The sequence below is a fragment of the Chlorocebus sabaeus genome, chromosome 4, assembly GCF_047675955.1.
Source record: "Chlorocebus sabaeus isolate Y175 chromosome 4, mChlSab1.0.hap1, whole genome shotgun sequence".
Classification (NCBI taxonomy): Eukaryota; Metazoa; Chordata; class Mammalia; order Primates; family Cercopithecidae; genus Chlorocebus; species Chlorocebus sabaeus.
In genome coordinates, this window is record NC_132907.1 from 1,329,142 (window position 1) to 1,348,682 (window position 19,541).

At 39.0% G+C, this 19,541-nt stretch overlaps 1 protein-coding gene across 1 annotated transcript in view; it reads left to right on the top strand.

The window, feature by feature from the left end:
- ELL2 (elongation factor for RNA polymerase II 2) overlaps positions 1–19,541 on the top strand; it is a 76,923-nt gene that overhangs the window by 43,305 nt on the left and 14,077 nt on the right. The window contains exons 4-7 of the mRNA XM_007978973.3: positions 4,067–4,230; positions 11,383–11,645; positions 17,606–17,730; positions 17,909–17,996. Of these exons, the coding sequence (XP_007977164.1) occupies positions 4,067–4,230; positions 11,383–11,645; positions 17,606–17,730; positions 17,909–17,996 (640 nt within the window). The remainder of the gene's footprint in view (positions 1–4,066; positions 4,231–11,382; positions 11,646–17,605; positions 17,731–17,908; positions 17,997–19,541) is intronic.

The following is a 19,541-nucleotide window of genomic DNA, read 5'->3' on the forward strand; positions in this document are numbered from 1 at the left end:
GCTGGCTAGGCAAAATGAGAACTGCGTTCTTCTAACTCCCACCCCAGTATTGTTTATACACTACATGGTACACTAATTTTTAATTGTGGTGCTTGTCTCTAGATTGTTGTTTTATTATAGTGAGCACATTTTGATAACAAATTGAACAGTGTCCACTTAGGAATTTTATTAAGGAGCTTAATTCTCTCTTCAAAACCATTCATATCATCGTAAGTAATATGGCTTTACTGTTATATTATAAATACCCTGTGTGGTTATTTCTACCTTCCTTGTTTGGAAAAGGATTTAAGGTTACTTACAAAACTATATATGATGCAGTAAGAGAATAGAAACACTTATTGTGAGAATATTGGGGCAAATGTATCCCCTCTGTTTAATCCAAGGTGCTTTATAAAATGAGTGATAAGGGTATAAATTGAAGTCTGCCACTAGGAAAACAAAAGCACTGGCTTTTGTTCTTCGGTTTTCACTTCGCAGCCTGGCAGGCTGACCTGTCCATAATCTGGCTCCACCTTTTCCATTCAATTTGATTTCCATTTTCCTTATGGATCTTTTCTCTGTGACCACAGCACATGCTCTTCAAGGTCAGAGGCTTTCTTACGCCCTCTTTCTAGTTTCACACTGCCGACTGAGCTCAAAATACATGCTTATTGACTCAACCTGGAGATAAAAGGGTAAAAACAGATGCTCAGTAAATAAATGTTCTACAAATACAAATTAGTCTTCTTCTCTATATTTTTAAACTTCCTTGATTCTCACTTTTCTCATATGTAAAATGAAATCAATCTCACAGTCAAAATTGCCTTTCAAAAATTCCTTAAATCTACCCATTTTCAGGCTTAGTGAAAAATATATAGTCTGGGACCTATAGTGTATAATAATTCACACTTAAGCGAAGGAAACGGTGAGCTAGGCTAGAGAAAGACTAGGGGAACATTTATATACATTTGTCTAAAACATTTAAACTTTCAGGGTAACTCCGTTCAGAAGGGATGAGTGAATAATTCTAGAGAGTACCTTCTTGCCTACAGGGTTTAGCTCCATTTGTTTTGCATAAAGATCTGTTTTCTGACTTTGCATGAGTGGCAGTATCTTCAGCTTATTCTCACTATGTAAATTACTTAGTAAATAATAGGAAGAGATGTTGAAATACAAACTTTCTGCCACCAGACCTTCACTCTATTGCAGTCATTTTCTCCCACTGTCCCTGCTCTCTCCCACTTCCTCTGAGGATGACCTTCTCCTCTCTCAGCATTTCTCTCTCAGTGGTTTTTTTCCCCTCTTTGGCATGCAAACATGCTCAAATCTATCTTATTAAAAAAGAAAATAAAAAAACAAAAACAACCTCTCTTACATTCACTTCTTAACCCAAAGTCTGGCTTCAGTGCCCACCATTCCACTGAAACTGCTTCCCCAAGGGAGCTGTGACCTCCCTGCCCCCAAAATCCAGTGGATGCATTATTGGTTCCTTATTATTCTGGACTTGATGCCAGTGTTGCACACTGTTGACCACTCTCTCCTGCTTAAAGCGTCTGTTCCAGTGGCTTACGTTACATGGTACTCTTCTAGTTTCCTTCCTACCTCTATAGCTGTGACTTTTCAGTCTCATGTGGTCTTCTTTTCTTCCTTTTGCTTAAAACTAGTGTTCTTCACAGTTGCTTCCCTCCTGAGACCCCTTCTCTCCTCATTCCTTCAAAGTCTCCATCTCCAACACTGAACTTAATTTCTTTGTCCCAGGCCTATCTCCCAACCTGTCCATCATCTTGTGTTCAGTGTTTCAGTACATAGCAGCTTCCATATACTTAGTAACCTGGGCATGATCTTTAACTTTTTCCCCCACCTGTCTCTGACCGTGGCTAACTACTGACCAAGTTTTGTCACTTCCACCTCCTCACTATCTCTAGAAGCTGTGTACTACTATACATTCTCACTGCCCTATTCTGGTTCACGCCATCACTTCTTGCCTGTAATCCTTCACTAGCATCCCAGCTAGCCTCTCTGCTTTCCTTCTGGTGTCCCCCTTTCTCTCAATCTGTCCTCCATCCAGATTGAGCTTTCTGCAATACAGATGAGTTATGTTCTCTCCCGATTTCAGCCTCTCGTTATCCTTTGAATAAGGTCCAAAACCTGTAACACATGACCCTCAGAGCCCTTTGTGATATATTTCTCATTCCCTCTTCAGCCTCAGCTCTAATTGTCCTTCCCAGCGTCCTTTGGACAATTTGAAAACCTTCTTTCTGCTCTTCCTAGGCCTGCACAGATTAGTTGTCCTCCCGGAACATTTTCATTCTTCTTCCCCCTTGCCCAGTCATCTTTCTAGATCACCTCAGGCATCACTTTCTCTGTGAAGTCCAGGTGAGATTACCTTTCTGGGAGTCCTCTGCTCCCTGGAATTTGTCACACTGTGTTGTGATTTCCAGTTTGCCCATCCTTGTCACCCTTGAAGGAGGGACCACAACTGTTAGTTCCTGTCACAACCTCTGTGCCTCACACATTGCTAGGCATGCAGTCCCTGCCCAATGAATATTTATGAGATGAATTAACTGGTTTGTTTTTTTTAAATACCATTTGTAAAGACAGTTATTAGCAATTTATGAAGATTTTATCAGCCAGGTGCAGTGGCTCACGCTTGTAATACCAGCGCTTTGGGAGACCAAGGTGAGTGTTCACGAGGTCAAGAGATCAAGACCATCCTGGCCAACATGGTGAAACCCCATCTTTACTAAAAAAACAAAAATTTGCTGGGCATGGTGGCATGCGCCTGTAGTCCCAGCTACTTGGGAGGCTGAGGCAGGAGAATCACTTAAACCCGGGAGGTAGAGGTTGCAGTGAGCCGAGATTGCACCACTGCACTCCAGCCTGGCAACAGAGTGAGACTGTCTCAAAAAAAAAAAAAAATTATCAACCCTTATTTCTTTTATATTCTAACACAGTTACTTATAATTAAGTTTGGAAATAGATGATCAGAGCTGTAGTGTCACTTTCATTAGTTTTATATTCCAGTTTGTTTTCAGGCCATAGCAATTTCTTTATAAAATACCAGTTATGACTGTGACTATGATCCCCCTAATATTAGCATGTTATTTTGAAACAGAGCCATCTTCTAGGTCCATGTTAATATTCATGATTATTTCAATAAAAGTTTTTTTCTTTTTTTTCTTTTTCTTTTTTTTTTTTTTTTGAGATGGGGTCTTATTCTGTTGCCCAGGCTGGAGTGCAGTGGCGCCATCTCGGCTCACTGCAACCTTCACCTCCTGGGGTCAAGAGACTCTCCCACTTCAGTCTCCTGAATAGCTGGAACTTCAGGGACACGCCACCATGCCCAGTTAGTTTTTGTAGAGATAGGGTTTCTCCATGTTGCCCAGGCTGGTCTCAAACTCCTGAACTCAAGCAATCCACCTGCATTGGCCTCCCAAAGTGTTGGGATTACAGGCGTGAGCTACCGTGCCCCGACTGAAAAAAAAAAAATTACTATAAAAATCATTTGCCCTGTGTTTTCTTCAACATTTGCTATAGAGATTTAACAAAGTAAATGCAAATTCTGCAAATTTTTAGGAACTTTTTGGACTAATAATATTAAAGTAAGCTTTAATGTTTGTCAGTATTTTAGCCTTAAAATACCCTATTTAAAATAAAGACTGTGTGGTGAGTCCATTTCAACTAATCAGTCCAAAGCACGTATATTGTGGCTTTACTAAAAGTAAACTTTTTAACTTTCCTCATATCAGTGTTAGATAATTCTTTAAAATAGTTAACAGTATAGAACTACGATGTCCATCGGAACTCTGGTCTCGCTCCAAATACTGATTTTTTTTCTTTTTCAAAATTGTATGGATTTGGTCTCTGAGAGCTCACTTCGTCCATTATATAAAGAATATGAAAAAGAGTGATGTGAAGAGGAGGATCTTAGGTATTTTAAATAACATTTGCATCTAAAAATTAATATTAGTTATTTTAGGATTGCAAACTTATTTGGGCTGTTGATTTTAGGATTATATAATTCTTGTTTGTCTTCATTGTACAAAATGAAGGTCATGTCTAACAAAGCCACTGACTTACTTGACAGCTCTGGAGCCTCCCAGCTCAATTGCCTGGGATTTATACAAGATAAAATTACAGTGTGTGCAACAAACGACTCGTATCAGATGACACGAGAAAGAATGACCCAGGCAGAGGAGGAATCCCGCAACCGAAGCACAAAAGTTATCAAACCCGGTGGACCATATGTAGGTTTGTAGAGATACCTTTCTTCCTCTTGCTGATTGATTGGAATAATTCAAGATCACCATAGGTAAATACCAGTAATATTAACTTATGAAAATACAGAAGCTAGTTTTCAGAACATTTTGGATAACATGGTGAGGAAAACAAAGTTATTTGTACTCTTCAGACTGCCGGTAAATTGAAGAGCATATTTTAAAGTTCTGTGACTTTCCTAAATCCTGAATCTTCTGTTGGCTACTTACTATTATTTTATAGTACTGGGATCTGGTCACATTACTGCGTGAAGTTGCAATCGTGGTACCGTTGTATTTTCTTTGTCACTAGATGATGCAATTTCAGTGATGGATACTATGGTTCTTGTTTTGCCTTTTTGTAGGGCTATTTTTATGGTAAAATCTGTTAGTAGAATTTATGGGTTGATAATCTCATTGTTGTAGACTTTGCTTACATTTTCAGAGCATCTTTGTACAACAAGGATTTTTCATTACAAAAATATAAAATGTGCTTATAGCAAAGCATTACAACAGAACATTAGAGTGATGTCTCTTTGGTTCCTCAGTTGTGATCCTCATCCTCATCTATCCGTTAATTAAGACCCTATCCAACCCCCATCATTTTTATCATTAGCTCACTCAAGGGTCTATCAGATTGAAGGGAAGTGAGACGAGACTTGCAAGATGAATCTCTCCTTTGTGAGCAGTGACCTGAACAAACTTTAAGGAGTCAATTCATGGTGACTATTAACAGTAATAGAATTATCAAGAGTGAGGAGGAACTCTTTGAGTCCTTGGTCAATTTAATAACACAGGTCACTCTATAGTAAATGATGAAAGGATATTAATTTGGAAACTGAAACGCTCACAAAAAGTCTCTTGAAGAATCAAGTCCCTTAACTAGCATCTTTCCAAGGTTTGGCTTCATTCTACTTCTGTGTTTTCCCATTACTGATCCAGCTACAGTACATTCAGCTTTGAGAAGCTCCTGTAGTGTCTTTAATAAGTACTTCTTTGAAACAAAGACAGTGCTCCTGGGGCTTGGTGCTTAGCTTAGATACATTTAGTTTGGTTTAACAACAATTCATCCCCTCCCCAGATATCTGTACCCATGGGGCCTAGTTCCCTGCTCAGTAAGTTACTAGCAATGAGACTTTTCACCTTCTCTCTCCTGCTGAGTGAGGTAGCAACTTCCAGCCTCCTTTCTTTCTCCTTCATCCTCAAAAGTAACTTAATTAATTTTCTGGGCTAGTAGACTAAATCTCAAATTGTTTTTTAAAACACACAAGATCTACCACACTTACATTTAAGCACAAACTATGAATGATCTACCCCTGTTGCTTGGAAAATACTGTTTTCCAAGATGGAAACCACCCAGTACCACCATTTTATAAACAGTGAGGCAAATTGTTGTGTTTGACAAAGCAATAGAAGACTGAAACCATCAAAACAATTTTTTCCTTCCCAATATAACTAGCTGAAAAAAACAAAAAATCCTCCCCTTGATTTATTCCAAAGCTTGAAAATCAGTGATGATGACTGCACTTTTCCATTGAATGGTCCTTGGGTGTCGTCTGTGTTCATGTGTTTTTGTTTGTTTTCAAAGAGTCAGGTACAGTTTGTTTATAGCTTTACACAACAGACTTCAACACCCAAAATCCCACAGTCCACATACTTCCTAATGTTACTGGGAATTTTAGAACTTGTAAGGTTTCTTTTAGGTACTACAAATAATTTACATACATTTTGGAGGTGACCACAGGAAATTTGAGGTTATCAGAGTTTACATGTGAACCAAATTACACCTCCCCTCTCCTAAGAAGAGCTGGCCTCCCTCTATACACCCTCCTCCGCCCTGCAGAGGCCTGTGGCAATCTCTGCCAATCCGGACACTCTGTAGGCCTTTTCTTCTTTGCTTTGTCCTCAGTGTCCTAACCACTCACCATCACAGCAGTGTTCTTATGTGGTCATAAATCTTGTCATTAACCTCCTCAGCCTTTTATTCTCTAGGTCAAATAACCCCAGCTCCTTTTATCTTTTCTTAGTATGGCCTGTATCCCAACCCTTTAATTATTGTATTGCTCTCCTCTGGACTGCCTCCAATTCTTCACCTCAGAGTTCAAAACTGGCCACACTACTCTTAAAAGTCTGAGCAAGGCTGGGTGCGATGCCTCACACCTGTAATCTCAGCACTTTGGGAAGCCGAAGCGGGCGGATCACGAGGTCAAGAGATCGAGACCATCCTGGCCAACATGATGAAACCCTGTCTCTACTAAAAATACAAAAATCAATTAACTGGCCATGATGGCGTGCACCTGTAATCTCAGCTAAGTGGGAGGCTGAGGCAGGAGTATCACTTGAATCCAGGAGGTGGAGGTTACAGTGAGCCGAGATCGTGCCCCTGCACTCCAACCTGGCGACAGAGCAAAACTCCATCTCAAAAAAAAAAAAAAAAAAAAAAGTGATCATTTCTGAATAAAGGGGAGCAATGGATTCAAGTATCCTGATTGGCTTTTTTGTTGTCTGTTTTGATTTTTTTTACTGTATTTTGTTAGGTCATGTTTTGATCTTTTTCTTTTAACCTTATCCATTGCTAGCCCTTTCCCATGTATTGTTTTCCTTCCAGGCAGCTCAGTCTGTATCTTTCTGCCTCTTTCGGTGTCTCAAAACTGTCTGATTCATTCATTTCTTTAAAATAGCAATCACTCTTCAATACTAATAAAACCCAGCACTTATTGAGTGCTTGCTGTGCGCAAGGCACTGGTTAGCACTCACATGTAGTTACTCATTGGAATCTCATAATCACCCTATGAAGAATGTTATGATTCTCTCTGTATTTTACATACCAAATTGTTGGTATCAGCAAATAGCAAATTATATGAGTATGATCTCATTAACAAGTTCTGTGCTTTTCTTAAGACAGTAAGATATACCCCTTTAATTAATAATAGACTATATCACATAAAATGACACCAAAAGTTCACCTATGCCAGCTTAGAGGTACCTGCATGATAAGGTTTCTTTCAACAATGTAGGCCTGGGTAGAAGACCAGTGAGAATAATGCTGACCCCACTGTGGCATGGTGGTAGCATGATGCCACCTGACAGCTAGACTAGGGAGGAAGGCCAGTTCGAGGCAGTGAAGACTGTGTTCCTAGGTGTCACCTGGCCTAATCACCCAGGAATATGAGTTTCTGCAACCCTCTTGTGGGCAGAAGAAACCAAAACCTATTTGCCTAGAGAGGAGCAGGAAAGGCTTTAACCTAGAAAACATTATCTTCAAGTAATATTTTTACTTGTAGTCATGACATTTATATCAGTGGTAAACTATGTTGTATTGTTATAATTCCTCTCCTTTGTTAAAAAAAAAATCACTAATCACCACTGCTTCTAGTTCACCAATATTTTAAGTCTGCTCACTGACTTCTGCCTAAATTCTGAAAGTGTCTTAAATTATGAATTTTTATATGTACTAATACTTATTTAGGTATACAAAATAACCAGTCTAATTTCTAGGATTCTGTTTCCAATTTTTCCAACTTCCAGCCCACCCTCTTTAGTATTTTTTTCAATTTCTACCCTTTGTGAACAAACCTCCTTTTTTTTTTTTTTTTGAGACGGAGTCTCGCTCTGTCGCCCAGGCTGGAGTGTAGTGGCCGGATCTCAGCTCACTGCAAGCTCCGAAACCTCCTTATTTTTTATGACAGACAGACAAATCATTTAACATCTTACTTTTCTCAATATGACAAAAAAAAAAAAAAAAAGGTGGGTATTTGAACTAGACAAGATCTAAGGTCCTTTATAGTGCTAACATTTTGTGAATGTTCGGTATATATATTTTGGTAGTAAACTTTTTGAAAAAGTAGTCACAAATGCCAAGTGGTGGAGATTTCCCTTGCAATGGATTATGTAGTTAACCATGACAGAGTCATGTCATTGTCATGAGCCTGCAGATGTGTTTTTAAAGCCTTGGGTCTGTGTTGCCAGGGCTTCTGGTCAGGTTTACAGAATGGAAAAACAACTGCAGAAGGTGGCTGCAGTCCCTTCTCTCTTTGTGATGGACGTTTTAACATCTTCCTTTCAGACTGTTTACTCACAGCTATTAGACTGAGGGGCAAATACTTTTGCCAACTTTATTAAATGAAGAAGCTAGAATTGGACTCCTTGTTATGAAACAACAATTTAGTTGTAGTCCCAGATTACCCAACCCTCCCGGAGCCACTGCTACTGTTTATATAAAGAGCCCAGGGAATTGATTAGCATTTGGGTCTGGGAAGAGAATTAGGTTCTCCCATAGGTTTTATTAAAATGGCTTTTTCTGAGATAAATATAAAAAATAAATCCTTTCTTCTGCCCACTTTGAACCTGACATTTTCTTGCTTTACTTTTTCATTTTTTCTTTTAGCATCTCAATTCTGTAAGTACCTTTATCACTGATGTTTTCTTCACCTGTAGCCTGTCTTTCCTTAAACCAGAGGATTCCTTCCTTGTTGAACAGGCACAGAAGAGATAGGGAGGTAGTGAACAAGTGATCTTTGAGTGTCATTCAGTGGTCCAGTGTGGCTGAGTTGTTATTTCAAGTATTTGAATGAAATATGAGGTACCCCTAACTAGCTGTCTAAAAGAAAAATGAGGTAAAGGACAAAGTGAGTGTTTTGGGGGTAGGGGATTCATGGGGAGATGACAGTCTAGCAATGGGCCCCAAGTAAGACTCCAGTTCTGTCTTCTCTCGATCAGGCTCTTACTTTCTTGCCAAACATCATACTTACATCCCTTTTAAGGGCAAAGTTAGCCTCCCTGATCTGTTTTCTCCATACCTGCTTTGGGCAAGCATGGGCATAAACCCAGTAGACCTTGGAGACCTCCTGAGACAAGGATCAGAGGTGAATCAGAGGTACAGAGGAGGTAGGGCACCTGAAAAAGTACTGTTACTTTTTTTCTCTTTTTATTTTTATTTGCCTTGCCACTTGAATTCATCCTAAATGACCAGTCCTAGTGTGTGTAGCTTAGCTAACAAACAAAACAATTCTCTGCCCATCCCCCTTCCCAGACAGAAAGAAGGGCTTCTCTGTTAGCTTGGTTTGGAGAAGAGTTAAACAAACTTCTTTTTTGCAAGACTTGTTAAGGGGGAGGGAGTGTGGAATTTATAGCATTTTCTAAACTTGTGACCTTGACTCTATTTTTAAAAAATAGTATTCCTTAAAATTTTAATAGGAAATAATATTTGTTAACCCTGTTGCAACTGGGAAATGCTGGATTACATGGTTTCCCCATGCCACATTAGAAATTTCAGTGTGTATTCACACTCTGGCAGCCTGGCAATGTGGGGAAATATGGACTGTGTTGATTCCTGCTCCTCTACTTACTTGCTCTCTTGCTGTCATTCATTTAGTCATCAAATATTGTTTCAAGGTATGCTAGTGGACAAAGCAGCCACTGCCCTGCCCTCATAGAGCTTATAGCCTAACACAAAGCAACAGCAAACATTAGGCATTTGTTTATAAAACCTTTCCCACAAAGACTTACAGGCAGGAAAATTAGGTATTAATCAAATCACAGAACCTCCCAAATGCTAAGTGAGGACTTTACCCTTTGAGCATATCCCATTAAAAGCCTCAGTTTTCTCATCTGTGAAAGGGGACGATACCTGCCTTTTCAGGTTATTGTGAGACCTAATGAGATAATATGTATGCAGCTCTTAGCACAGTGTCCCCCACAAAATTGGTGCATAAGTATCCAGCTGACGTTGATCCAGCTGTCTCTAATTTAAGAAAAATACAGAAACCCCAATCTAAATCTATCTCTAAAACTCTAATTATAACTTAAGTTTTTCTTATCATTAGGCAGTGTCCCCTTAATGCTGAGTTCCTTAGTAGTGTAATAGTTTGATATTTGCAATTGGTTTTGTACAGATAGTAAAGAAACATACCAGCCAATAAAGGTTTCAGGTTGAGAGCATTCATCTTTTTTCCCTTACTGGAGGTGGGAGGGAATGAAAACACACAGGCCTTCGGACCGGGCCTGGGGAGCCCAGCATGGACAGAATTACTACTCAGTAAAGCTCCCGCCCCAGTGAGCTGTTTTCACCCCAGACCACAGCTTATAGGAGCTGCTTTTACCCACCCATTATTTCTAGTTGTTAGTCTTGTTCCTAATTCAGTTGTCCATGTTGTATGTCATTACAAATTCTTCCCCTTCTTTAACCAGAGGGCATAGAGTTGGGGCTTGGTGTGTCCTAAACAAGCTAAAAGATTCCACCTGTAAAATCATAAAATGAGAATCTCACACAGTTTCATGCTACTTTTTGTCCCTTCAGCAAGGAATGGTTACTGGGATTGTCAGTGACCAGGCATGTCTGGATAGCTTCACACATACACATAATACCCAGTTCACCTCAGCCCACACATGTTCTAGAAGTAGCCACTTGCCAAGTGTCAGTGTTCAGTCTAAACAGCAAATGGGTTAACCACATGAACAGCACTGGCCCATGTGAGAATGGTGTGAAGGCCTCCTTTGTACCATTTTCCGTTTCTCTAACTCACATGTGTAGTCTCAGCACTGCAGAGGAGAGATTTGTTTGTGCCCTCTGAGATTGGTTGGCTGGTTGGTTCATAGTTTTGTTTTATGAATCCTAAAACTTGTCGTGGCCTGTAAAAAAAAAAAAAAGAATATCACTAATGGATGCCTCATGACGTTGACCTCCCCGCCTCTTTGTGACTTCTGAACGTGTGAAATTACTAACATAATGCTCAGCCAAGAATGTGTTCTTAGAGAGGTCTGACAGGTATTTCTGACATTTCACCATGTTCACTGTATTATAGTTTGCTTTTCAGAAATGGCATATATTTATTTAAGATAGAAGTTATCAAGTCTGTGGTTACAGTTTGTGTTACTAGTTATTATCTTTCTGTAGGGAAATCACCAAAATACATGCATAATACATATTATTTCCAAGAAATGATTTTATTAAAATGATTTCTAATTCAAATTTTAGGCCATTTATTTAAAATGCTTTCTGTTTGCATGCCTTCTTAAAGATTGAAATAAAGTGGCCTTTATTATTTCCTCTAGAAATGAAGAGGTACCTAAATCAGAATTGTGGAAACTGAGATGCTCATATTGTAACCCACAAATGTGTAACAATGTCCTTTCCACTGGACTTTAGGGAAAAGAGTGCAAATTCGGAAAGCACCTCAAGCTGTTTCAGATACAGTTCCTGAGAGGAAAAGGTCAACCCCCATGAACCCTGCAAATACAATTCGAAAGACACACAGCAGCAGCAGCAGCGTCTCTCAGAGGCCATACAGGGACAGGGTGATTCACTTACTGGCCCTGAAGGCCTACAAGAAACCCGAGCTACTTGCTAGACTCCAGAAAGATGGTGTCAATCAAAAAGACAAGAACTCTCTGGGAGCAATTCTGCAACAGGTGAGGACAGCTGGAGAAAGGTCCTTCCTCTTACCTTCTTGTTAAAATGTTCATTTAAAAAAAGTTGTTGTCATTATTATCATTATTATTGAGATAGAGAAATTTTAGGATTATTTTGATCAGTGGCATGTGAAATACAACTCGTGAATATTAAGTTAAATCATCTTATTTTAAGCACTTAATTAAAAACTAGTTGAAATGTGAGCATTGTCTTTATTTGGGACCAACAAATTTTGTTCTCAAATTCCATTAAGAAGAAAGTAAGAAGTGTTTGTTATCTGTTTTTAGTCCTGAATACACTAAAGTATTGCCTTAATTTGTATTGGTTATTGTCGGTGAAATTGTGCAGTGTATTCTGTTGGCCTTTGATTGGTATAAGACAGAACATTTTTGCCTAGTAAATAGTTTAAAATGTATCTTGCCCCACATACTTGGTGCTGCCCTTATTACTCTGTCTTTTTCTGCCACTGAGTGTACCAAGATCAGTCGCTTGTCTGCATAAAAGCATATGAAATTGTAATGTGTTAGCAGTGATCCCATGCCTTATCACAAGCTTACATGTAAAAAAGTGGGCCATTGTTTTTTAAAGTCAGTGGTTTGTTAGGCTGTAACCTCCTATATATTTTTTCTTTCTTCCTTCTATCCATCTGTCATAAATGTTTATGAACATTCAGATCCACCATAAAGGGTGGTCCATCTTTTTTATTTTTTCTAAAGAAATAACATTTCCAAAGAAGTTATTCTGAATTTCATCATTTAAAAAAAAAAAAAAACCTACAGGCTTTGATCTGTTATTCAAAGAATAACACTTTCAAGTTTTTTTTTAATCCATTATCTCTTACATTCACAACATAATACTAAATGTTATGACAGGGTAAAACCGTTGGCTCCAATTCAGGTTAACCAGTCCCAAGGTATCTCAATCAATCTTAAGGATGTTTATTAAGTCCTTTAGCACTTTTTGGAAATAATTTAAATCCATATGTCACATAGCAGTTTTACAAGCTCAAAAGAAAGGAGAGAATAAATGAGAATGAGGGTGTGTGTGTTCAGTTTGATATTTGTTGTTTTTTTTTTTGTTTTTTTTTTTTGAGACGGAGTCTCGCTGTGTCACCCAGGCTGGAGGGCAGTGGCGCGATCTCGGCTCACTGTAAGCTCCGCCTCCCGGGTTCACGCCATTCTCCTGCCTCAGCCTCGGAGTAGCTGGGACTACAGGCGCCCGCCACCACGCCCGGCTAGTTTTTTGTATTTTTTAGTAGAGACGGGGTTTCACCATGTTAGCCAGGATGGTCTCGATCTCCTGACCTCGTGATCCGCCCGTCTCGGCCTCCCAAAGTGCTGGGATTACAGGCTTGAGCCACCGCGCCCGGCCCAGTTTGATATTTGGAGAAGCAGTGAGAGTCAGGTTACAAATCACAAAACATTTGGTAACTGTATCTCCTGAACGGTTGTGAATTACATCGGTTTGATAACAGAGAGGACAAAATGACTACAGAGGCAATTCACACATAGACTACTATTGATATATGGCAGTAGTTATGTGATTATATGTACACATATAGATATCTATATAGGTGTATGTGTGTGTGTATGTATATATCTGAAAGTGTAGATATTTACCCCCAAGCAAGTGAGGCATGAGAGTTACTAGTGTTGATCATTTGATAGAATCTAGAGCATCATCTCATCCTGGTAACATATTAGAATCCCCTTGGGTAGCTTTTAAAACATGCCAGTGCCTGAACTCCACCTGAGACCAACAAAAGCCAAGTATCTGAAGGTGGGGCCTAGGCACTCATATTGTATATGGCCCTAATGATTCTAATATATGAGCTGAAACCACTAGCCTCGTGAAAACACAGATAGAAAGGCTAACAACGTCTACCACTTTTTGAGCATATACTATGTGCCAGGCACAGTGCTAGGCATTTCACGTGCACGATCTAATTTAAACTCACAAGGAAGATATCAGGCATTTCAGAACTTTGACATAAACTGATTATACCTAAATTCCCTTTCCTGAACATTGCTAGCAGCTAACAAGAAAAATAACATGACTTTGCTCTAATAAAACTGACCAAAAATAAGCACCAGAGAAAAAGAAAAAGAGCAGCAAGATACACAAATCATCCCAAAATTGCTTATTCTGTCCCAGACAAACTAGTTGGGAAACAAGTTACCTAAAATAATCAGGCTTTGCCTGTGCCAGTAGAGATAATTTGCTTACCTGTTACTTACACAGTAGTTTGTAGAACCCTGTGGACATTATTAATTCATCAAAGTAGTAGGTTTTTAAAATAAACTAAGATGTTGGCTCCCAGTGAAATTTGTACCTAAATTTAAAAGTGCTTAACATCCACCAGGAAATTTGTTCATTGCTGTTTATTATTAAACTGGTTATGTATTAATAAAACCTTTTTTTCTTAGAATGACTTTTTATGAAAAAACTAAATTTTAACAATCAGAAACTAGATAAAGTTGAATAATGTTTCCAGCTTGACATTTGGATGTTTGGTTCAAGCTCAACATTCATTCATTCAATTCAATGTATTAAGTATCTACAGTGTACCAGACACTGTTTTAAATGCTGGAATCCCGAAGTGACCCCAGTAGAAATCCTGTCCTCATGGAGCTTATTCGTGAGACCATTTCAGGACAGTGGGATGCTGAAAGGAGCTGGGGAAGGATCATCTACTTTGAGTGGAGACCAAAGGAGCTGGGGAGGGATCATCCACTTTGAGTGGAGACCAAGGAACTATTTCTCAGATGGCCGTATTGTAACTGAACTGCTGTGTGAAAGACAAGAAGATGAGTCAGCACTTGTAGGTGGGCTCAAGACAGAGAAGGCCAGAGCAGATGGAAGAGGGAGGCAGAGGTTAAATCCCAGAGAATATTTTTAGGCCAATGGTCAAGAAACTGAGGTTTTATTTTGAGTAAGATGGGAACTCATTATAGTTTTAAACAAAGATATGATGTCATCTGATTTATCAGTTTGATAAGATCACTCAGACTTCCATGGCAAGAATGGCTTGGAGGGGCAGGAGTAGAGGAGAGAGACTACTTAAAGAGCCTAATATTTTGTGGTAAGGCTCGCTAATGGTTGGGTGTAGGGAGACAATGAGGGGAAGAACGGAATCTGTGATTATAGCTAGGTTTTTGACTGAGCAACTGAATGGATATTGTGCCATTGACTGAGATGGGGAGGGATAGAAAAGAAGTAGGTTTAAGGGGGAGAAGAGGATCAGGAATTCTGTCTTACATAGACTCAATTTGGAAGATGTCTATCCAAGATGTCTATATCCAAGTGGAGATAGATGTCTATAGATAGTTATATGTAAGAGTGTGGTTGTCAGAGGTTAGTTGGGGCTAGAGTTATAAATTTAGAAATTAGCAGTATATATATTGGGTATTGAAAGTCTTCAAACTTAATGAAATCATCTTAGGAGGAAATGAAGAGAATGAGGAAAACAGAGCAGAAAACAGGCACTGAGCACTTCAGCATTTCAACATATAGAGGATTGAGAAACAGACTTAAAAAACAAAGGTCCTAGGCCAGGCGCCGTGGCTCACCCCTGTAATCCCAGCACTCTAGGAGGCCGAGGTGGGCAGATCATGAAGTCGGGAATTTGAGACCAGCCTGGCCAACATGGTGAAATACATGATGAAACTCTGTCTCTACTAAAAATACAAAAATTAGCTGGGCATGGTGGTGGGCGCCTGTAATCCCAGCTACTTAGGAGGCTGAGGCAGGAGAATTGCCTGAACCCGGGAGGCAGAGGTTGCAGTGAGCTGAGATCATGCCACTGCACTCCAGCCTGGGTGACAGAGCAAGACTGTCTTGGGGGGGGAAAAAAAGGGTCCTAAGAGAGGAGGAAACCAGGAGAATGTCCTACTACAAAAACCTAGAAACCGATTGCTGTGGCGGTAGGGGTGTTAATGTATATAGAGATGAGGGTAAAAGAAAATGGAAGCATTGCCAGTGGGGCGTAGTGGCTCACACCTATAATCCCAGCACTTTAGGAGGCCAAGGGAGGACTGCTTGAGTCTAGGAGTTTGAGACCAGCCTACACAATATGGTGAAACCCCATCTCTACAAAAAATACAAAATACAAAAGCTAGCCAGGCGTAGTGGTGTCCACCTGTAGTCCCAGCTACTCAGGAGGCTGAGGTGGGATTATTACCTGAACCCAAGAAGTCAAGGCTGCAGTAAGCCGTGTTCCTGCCACTGGACTCCAGCCTGGGTGACAGAGTGAGACCTTGTCTCAAAAAATAAAAAAGAGAAGAAAGAAAAAGAAAATTGATGGATTGTGTTTATTCCACCTCAAGAAATCTGATTGTATCCTATATTAACTTATTTGCAAATTTGAATTTTAGGATAAATCTATTTTCTCCTTCATAGCAACATTAATGTTAGACTAGTATTCAGCTAAGCTGTGAGAAGCATAAACTATCATATTTGATAGTACTTTTAAAAGACACAGAAAGAATGATCTATTCCAGTAGGAAGTGATAAGCAAGAGTAATTTTCTCCTAGCCTTAAAAATTACTTTTGTTTGGTTTGACACATGAACCCATATGTTTGTGTAGTTAGTTAATGGCTAAGCCCCGACACTCTAGGAATTGCAGTTAAGGGATGAGAAAAGATTACACTTTGGAATAAACTGGCTGACTAATAACAGTAATTTGGGGGTTCTCTAGGCATATGTTTTCATTTATTGGTTTGGGGAATTTCAAGGACTTTGAGTAAGTGGTTCTTTAGGAGAACTGGCAGATAGAAGGAGCAAGTGTGGTTATCCAAAGACAGACAAGGTTATCAGAATTGATACTATTTATGAAGACAGTGTTTTGTTGATGATTGAAAGGAAAGTTTATAACCCAACAGTTGGTCACTGTTTGGTTTCTACTTAATACAAGTGATCAAGGATTTTTATTGTGACTCAAGAGTAATGGACTCAATGCCCAGAAGTAAATAAGGATGTTGGTAATACAGTAGTCCTTATCTATGGTTTCGCTTTCTGGGGTTTCAGTTACCTATGGTCAACCATGATCCAAAAATATTAAAAGTAAAATTTCAGAAGTAAATATTTTGTTACTTTTAAGTTGCGCACTGTTCTGAGAAACGTGATGAGACCTCACATTGTCCTGCTCTGTCCTGCCCAGAATGTGAATCATCCCTTTGTTCAGCTTTACACTGTAGATGCTACCCACTCATTAGTCACTTAGTAGCCATCTTGGGCCATTATTAAGTACAGTAAGGGTTACCTGGACACATGCACTGCAATACTATGGCAGTGGATCTGATAACCCTCTGTATGTCCCGCATTAGTCACTAGCCATCTCTGTTTTCAAATCAATTGTTGTAATATCACAGTGCTTGTGTTCAAGTAATCCTTGTTTTACTTAGTAATGGCCCCAAAGCACAAGAGTAGTGTTGCCAGCATGTTGGCATAATTGCTCTATTTTATTAATAGTTATTGTTGTTAATCTCTTACTGTGCCTAATTTATAAATTAAACTATCAGGTATGTATGTATAAGAAAAAAACAGTATATATAGGGTTCATTACCATTGGAGTTCTAAGACATCCACTGGAGGTGTTGGAATGTATCCTTTGAAGATAAGGAGGGGACTACTGTACAACTGTTTTGGATTCCTTTGACAAAAATAATTGATTTTTTTTAATCTTCACTTTTTTCCTAATATGGGCTTATTATTTGATTAGAAATATTAAAAATACAATAGCCATTCAGGGGAAAAAACATTAAGCCGTGTATATAAAGCTTTAATTCCCAAAATGAAATTAATGGCATTTATTGAGATCTGGCATGTAATACAAAACTAGCAGTCCCTTTGGGGCCAATTGATGTAATTATTTTCAGTGTAAATCCTAAAGGTTGCCTGTTTTAGGTTAGGAGATGATAGTAAAAATACCTAATGCTCTGTTTTTATACCTCATACTAGGTAGCCAATCTGAATCCTAAGGACCTCTCATATACCTTAAAGGATTATGTTTTTAAAGAGCTTCAGAGAGACTGGCCTGGATACAATGAAATAGACAGACGGTCATTGGAGTCAGTGCTCTCTAGGTGAATTCTTTTTTTTCTTGCTTTTAAAAAAAATGTTTCTTTAAAAATTATGGAAATAAGTAATTATTTTAGTCATTGTTATTTCAGTGTTAAGGTGGGAAAGAGAAGCAAGGCAAGCTTTCCATCATGAACATTTTTAAATCATCTCCATAACATGTAACATGTGTGTCTTTTACAGAAAACTAAATCCATCTCAGAATGCTGCAGGCACCAGCCATTCAGAATCTCCTGTGTGTTCTAGTAGAGACGCTGTATCTTCTCCTCAGGTATTTCATAAACTTATAGAATTATAGACCTAACATAGACATTAGGGGCCTCTAATCAGGTCCTCTGATGTATAAGTGAGGGAAATGAGACCCAGAGAAGCTGGACAGCTTGCCTGCCCAAAGCCAGCTGGTTATGGCTGAGCTTAGCCTAGAATTTAGGTCTTGGCTTCCAGCCCAGAACTCTCTCCACTACACAGCACTGCTTGTCCGAGTACTTAATGTCTACCTTGCTTTCCATTTTTAAAGTTTACGTTTTGTTGTAAGATTATCTACTTTCCAATTTGGTCACTAACTAGAAGACTTACCCAGTCCCATGCAATTATCAGATTATATGGAAAATTGAAGATATTTAATTTTGTCTGTCAACATGTTCCAGAAGAATGTTTTTGGGGGAAATTGGATTTACAATCAACAAATAAACAAAAATGATGGCATGTTTCCATGTTTGCTTTTCCACTGGATCCTTATTAGAGTACTCCCAATCAGATTGTTCTCCAGTTTAGAGTTTTCCCCCAAGAAATTCAGCTTATCCTAGAAAAAGGTGAGAGGTCCTAGGCAGTACTACAGTGAAGCCTGCCTGCTTCTCAGCTGACTGGCGAGGCTCAGAACTCTCTCAGTGTTCTGGGTGCTTTTAACAGACAGTGGGACGGATCTCCCCACCCCAGTACTGCTGACACAGTGTCCTCCCTCTCTCTCTCCGGACCCTACTCCCAAGAATTAGTGAGAAGCCCACAGATGTGTGGAGAACACTAAGCATGCCCTGGGCAAACGGCCGTTCACAGATCAAAAAAATACTAGAAACTTATTTTGAGGAACAGAGGGAGAACAAAAAAGAAAAAGGAAAAAAAGCAGGTCTGTCCTTGCATATATACAATGTCTGTGGAAGTCTCACTTTTAATGCCAACTATTATGAAACTGCTTCTACTCTGATCAGATTATATGCTGGGTGCCAAATAAACGGTGTTAAATTGAAAACAAAATAATGAGTTGATTAACCATTATTTTCTTTCAAGCCAGAATACAAGCCACAGCTTTATATTTAAGCATAAATGTGAATTTATATTTTGTAGTTTTCAACTATCTAAATTTCCTTTTTAACTTAAATACTGTTATTGTTGTTGACAGATTAGGCTACTATTACCTTGATTGTTTTAAAAAAATACTTCCACCTAATTTTAATGGACCAATTATTAAGACTTATCTTCCAATCTGGTAAAGAGATATGTAAGGGTTAAAAAAATTAAATAGCATTTCAACAGTGATAGAGATAGAGAAACTCTTCTGAAAGTGCTGGTCGTTCCCACTCTAAGACAAGTGGAATGATAAATGACAGCCAAAATATTCTTAACTGGAGCATTTTAGCCCATTAAAGATTAAAATAAGTGCAGGCTATTGCCCTTTACCTAGCTGTGTTAGTTCTCACAGAGTCAAATGGTACAAATTGCTTTCTCCATTTAATATAACTAGGTCAACCATGGCCAGCAATGGAGGGTGACTGCCTCTGTTTAATACTCTCCTGAGTGGTATAATCCACATAAATCAGCA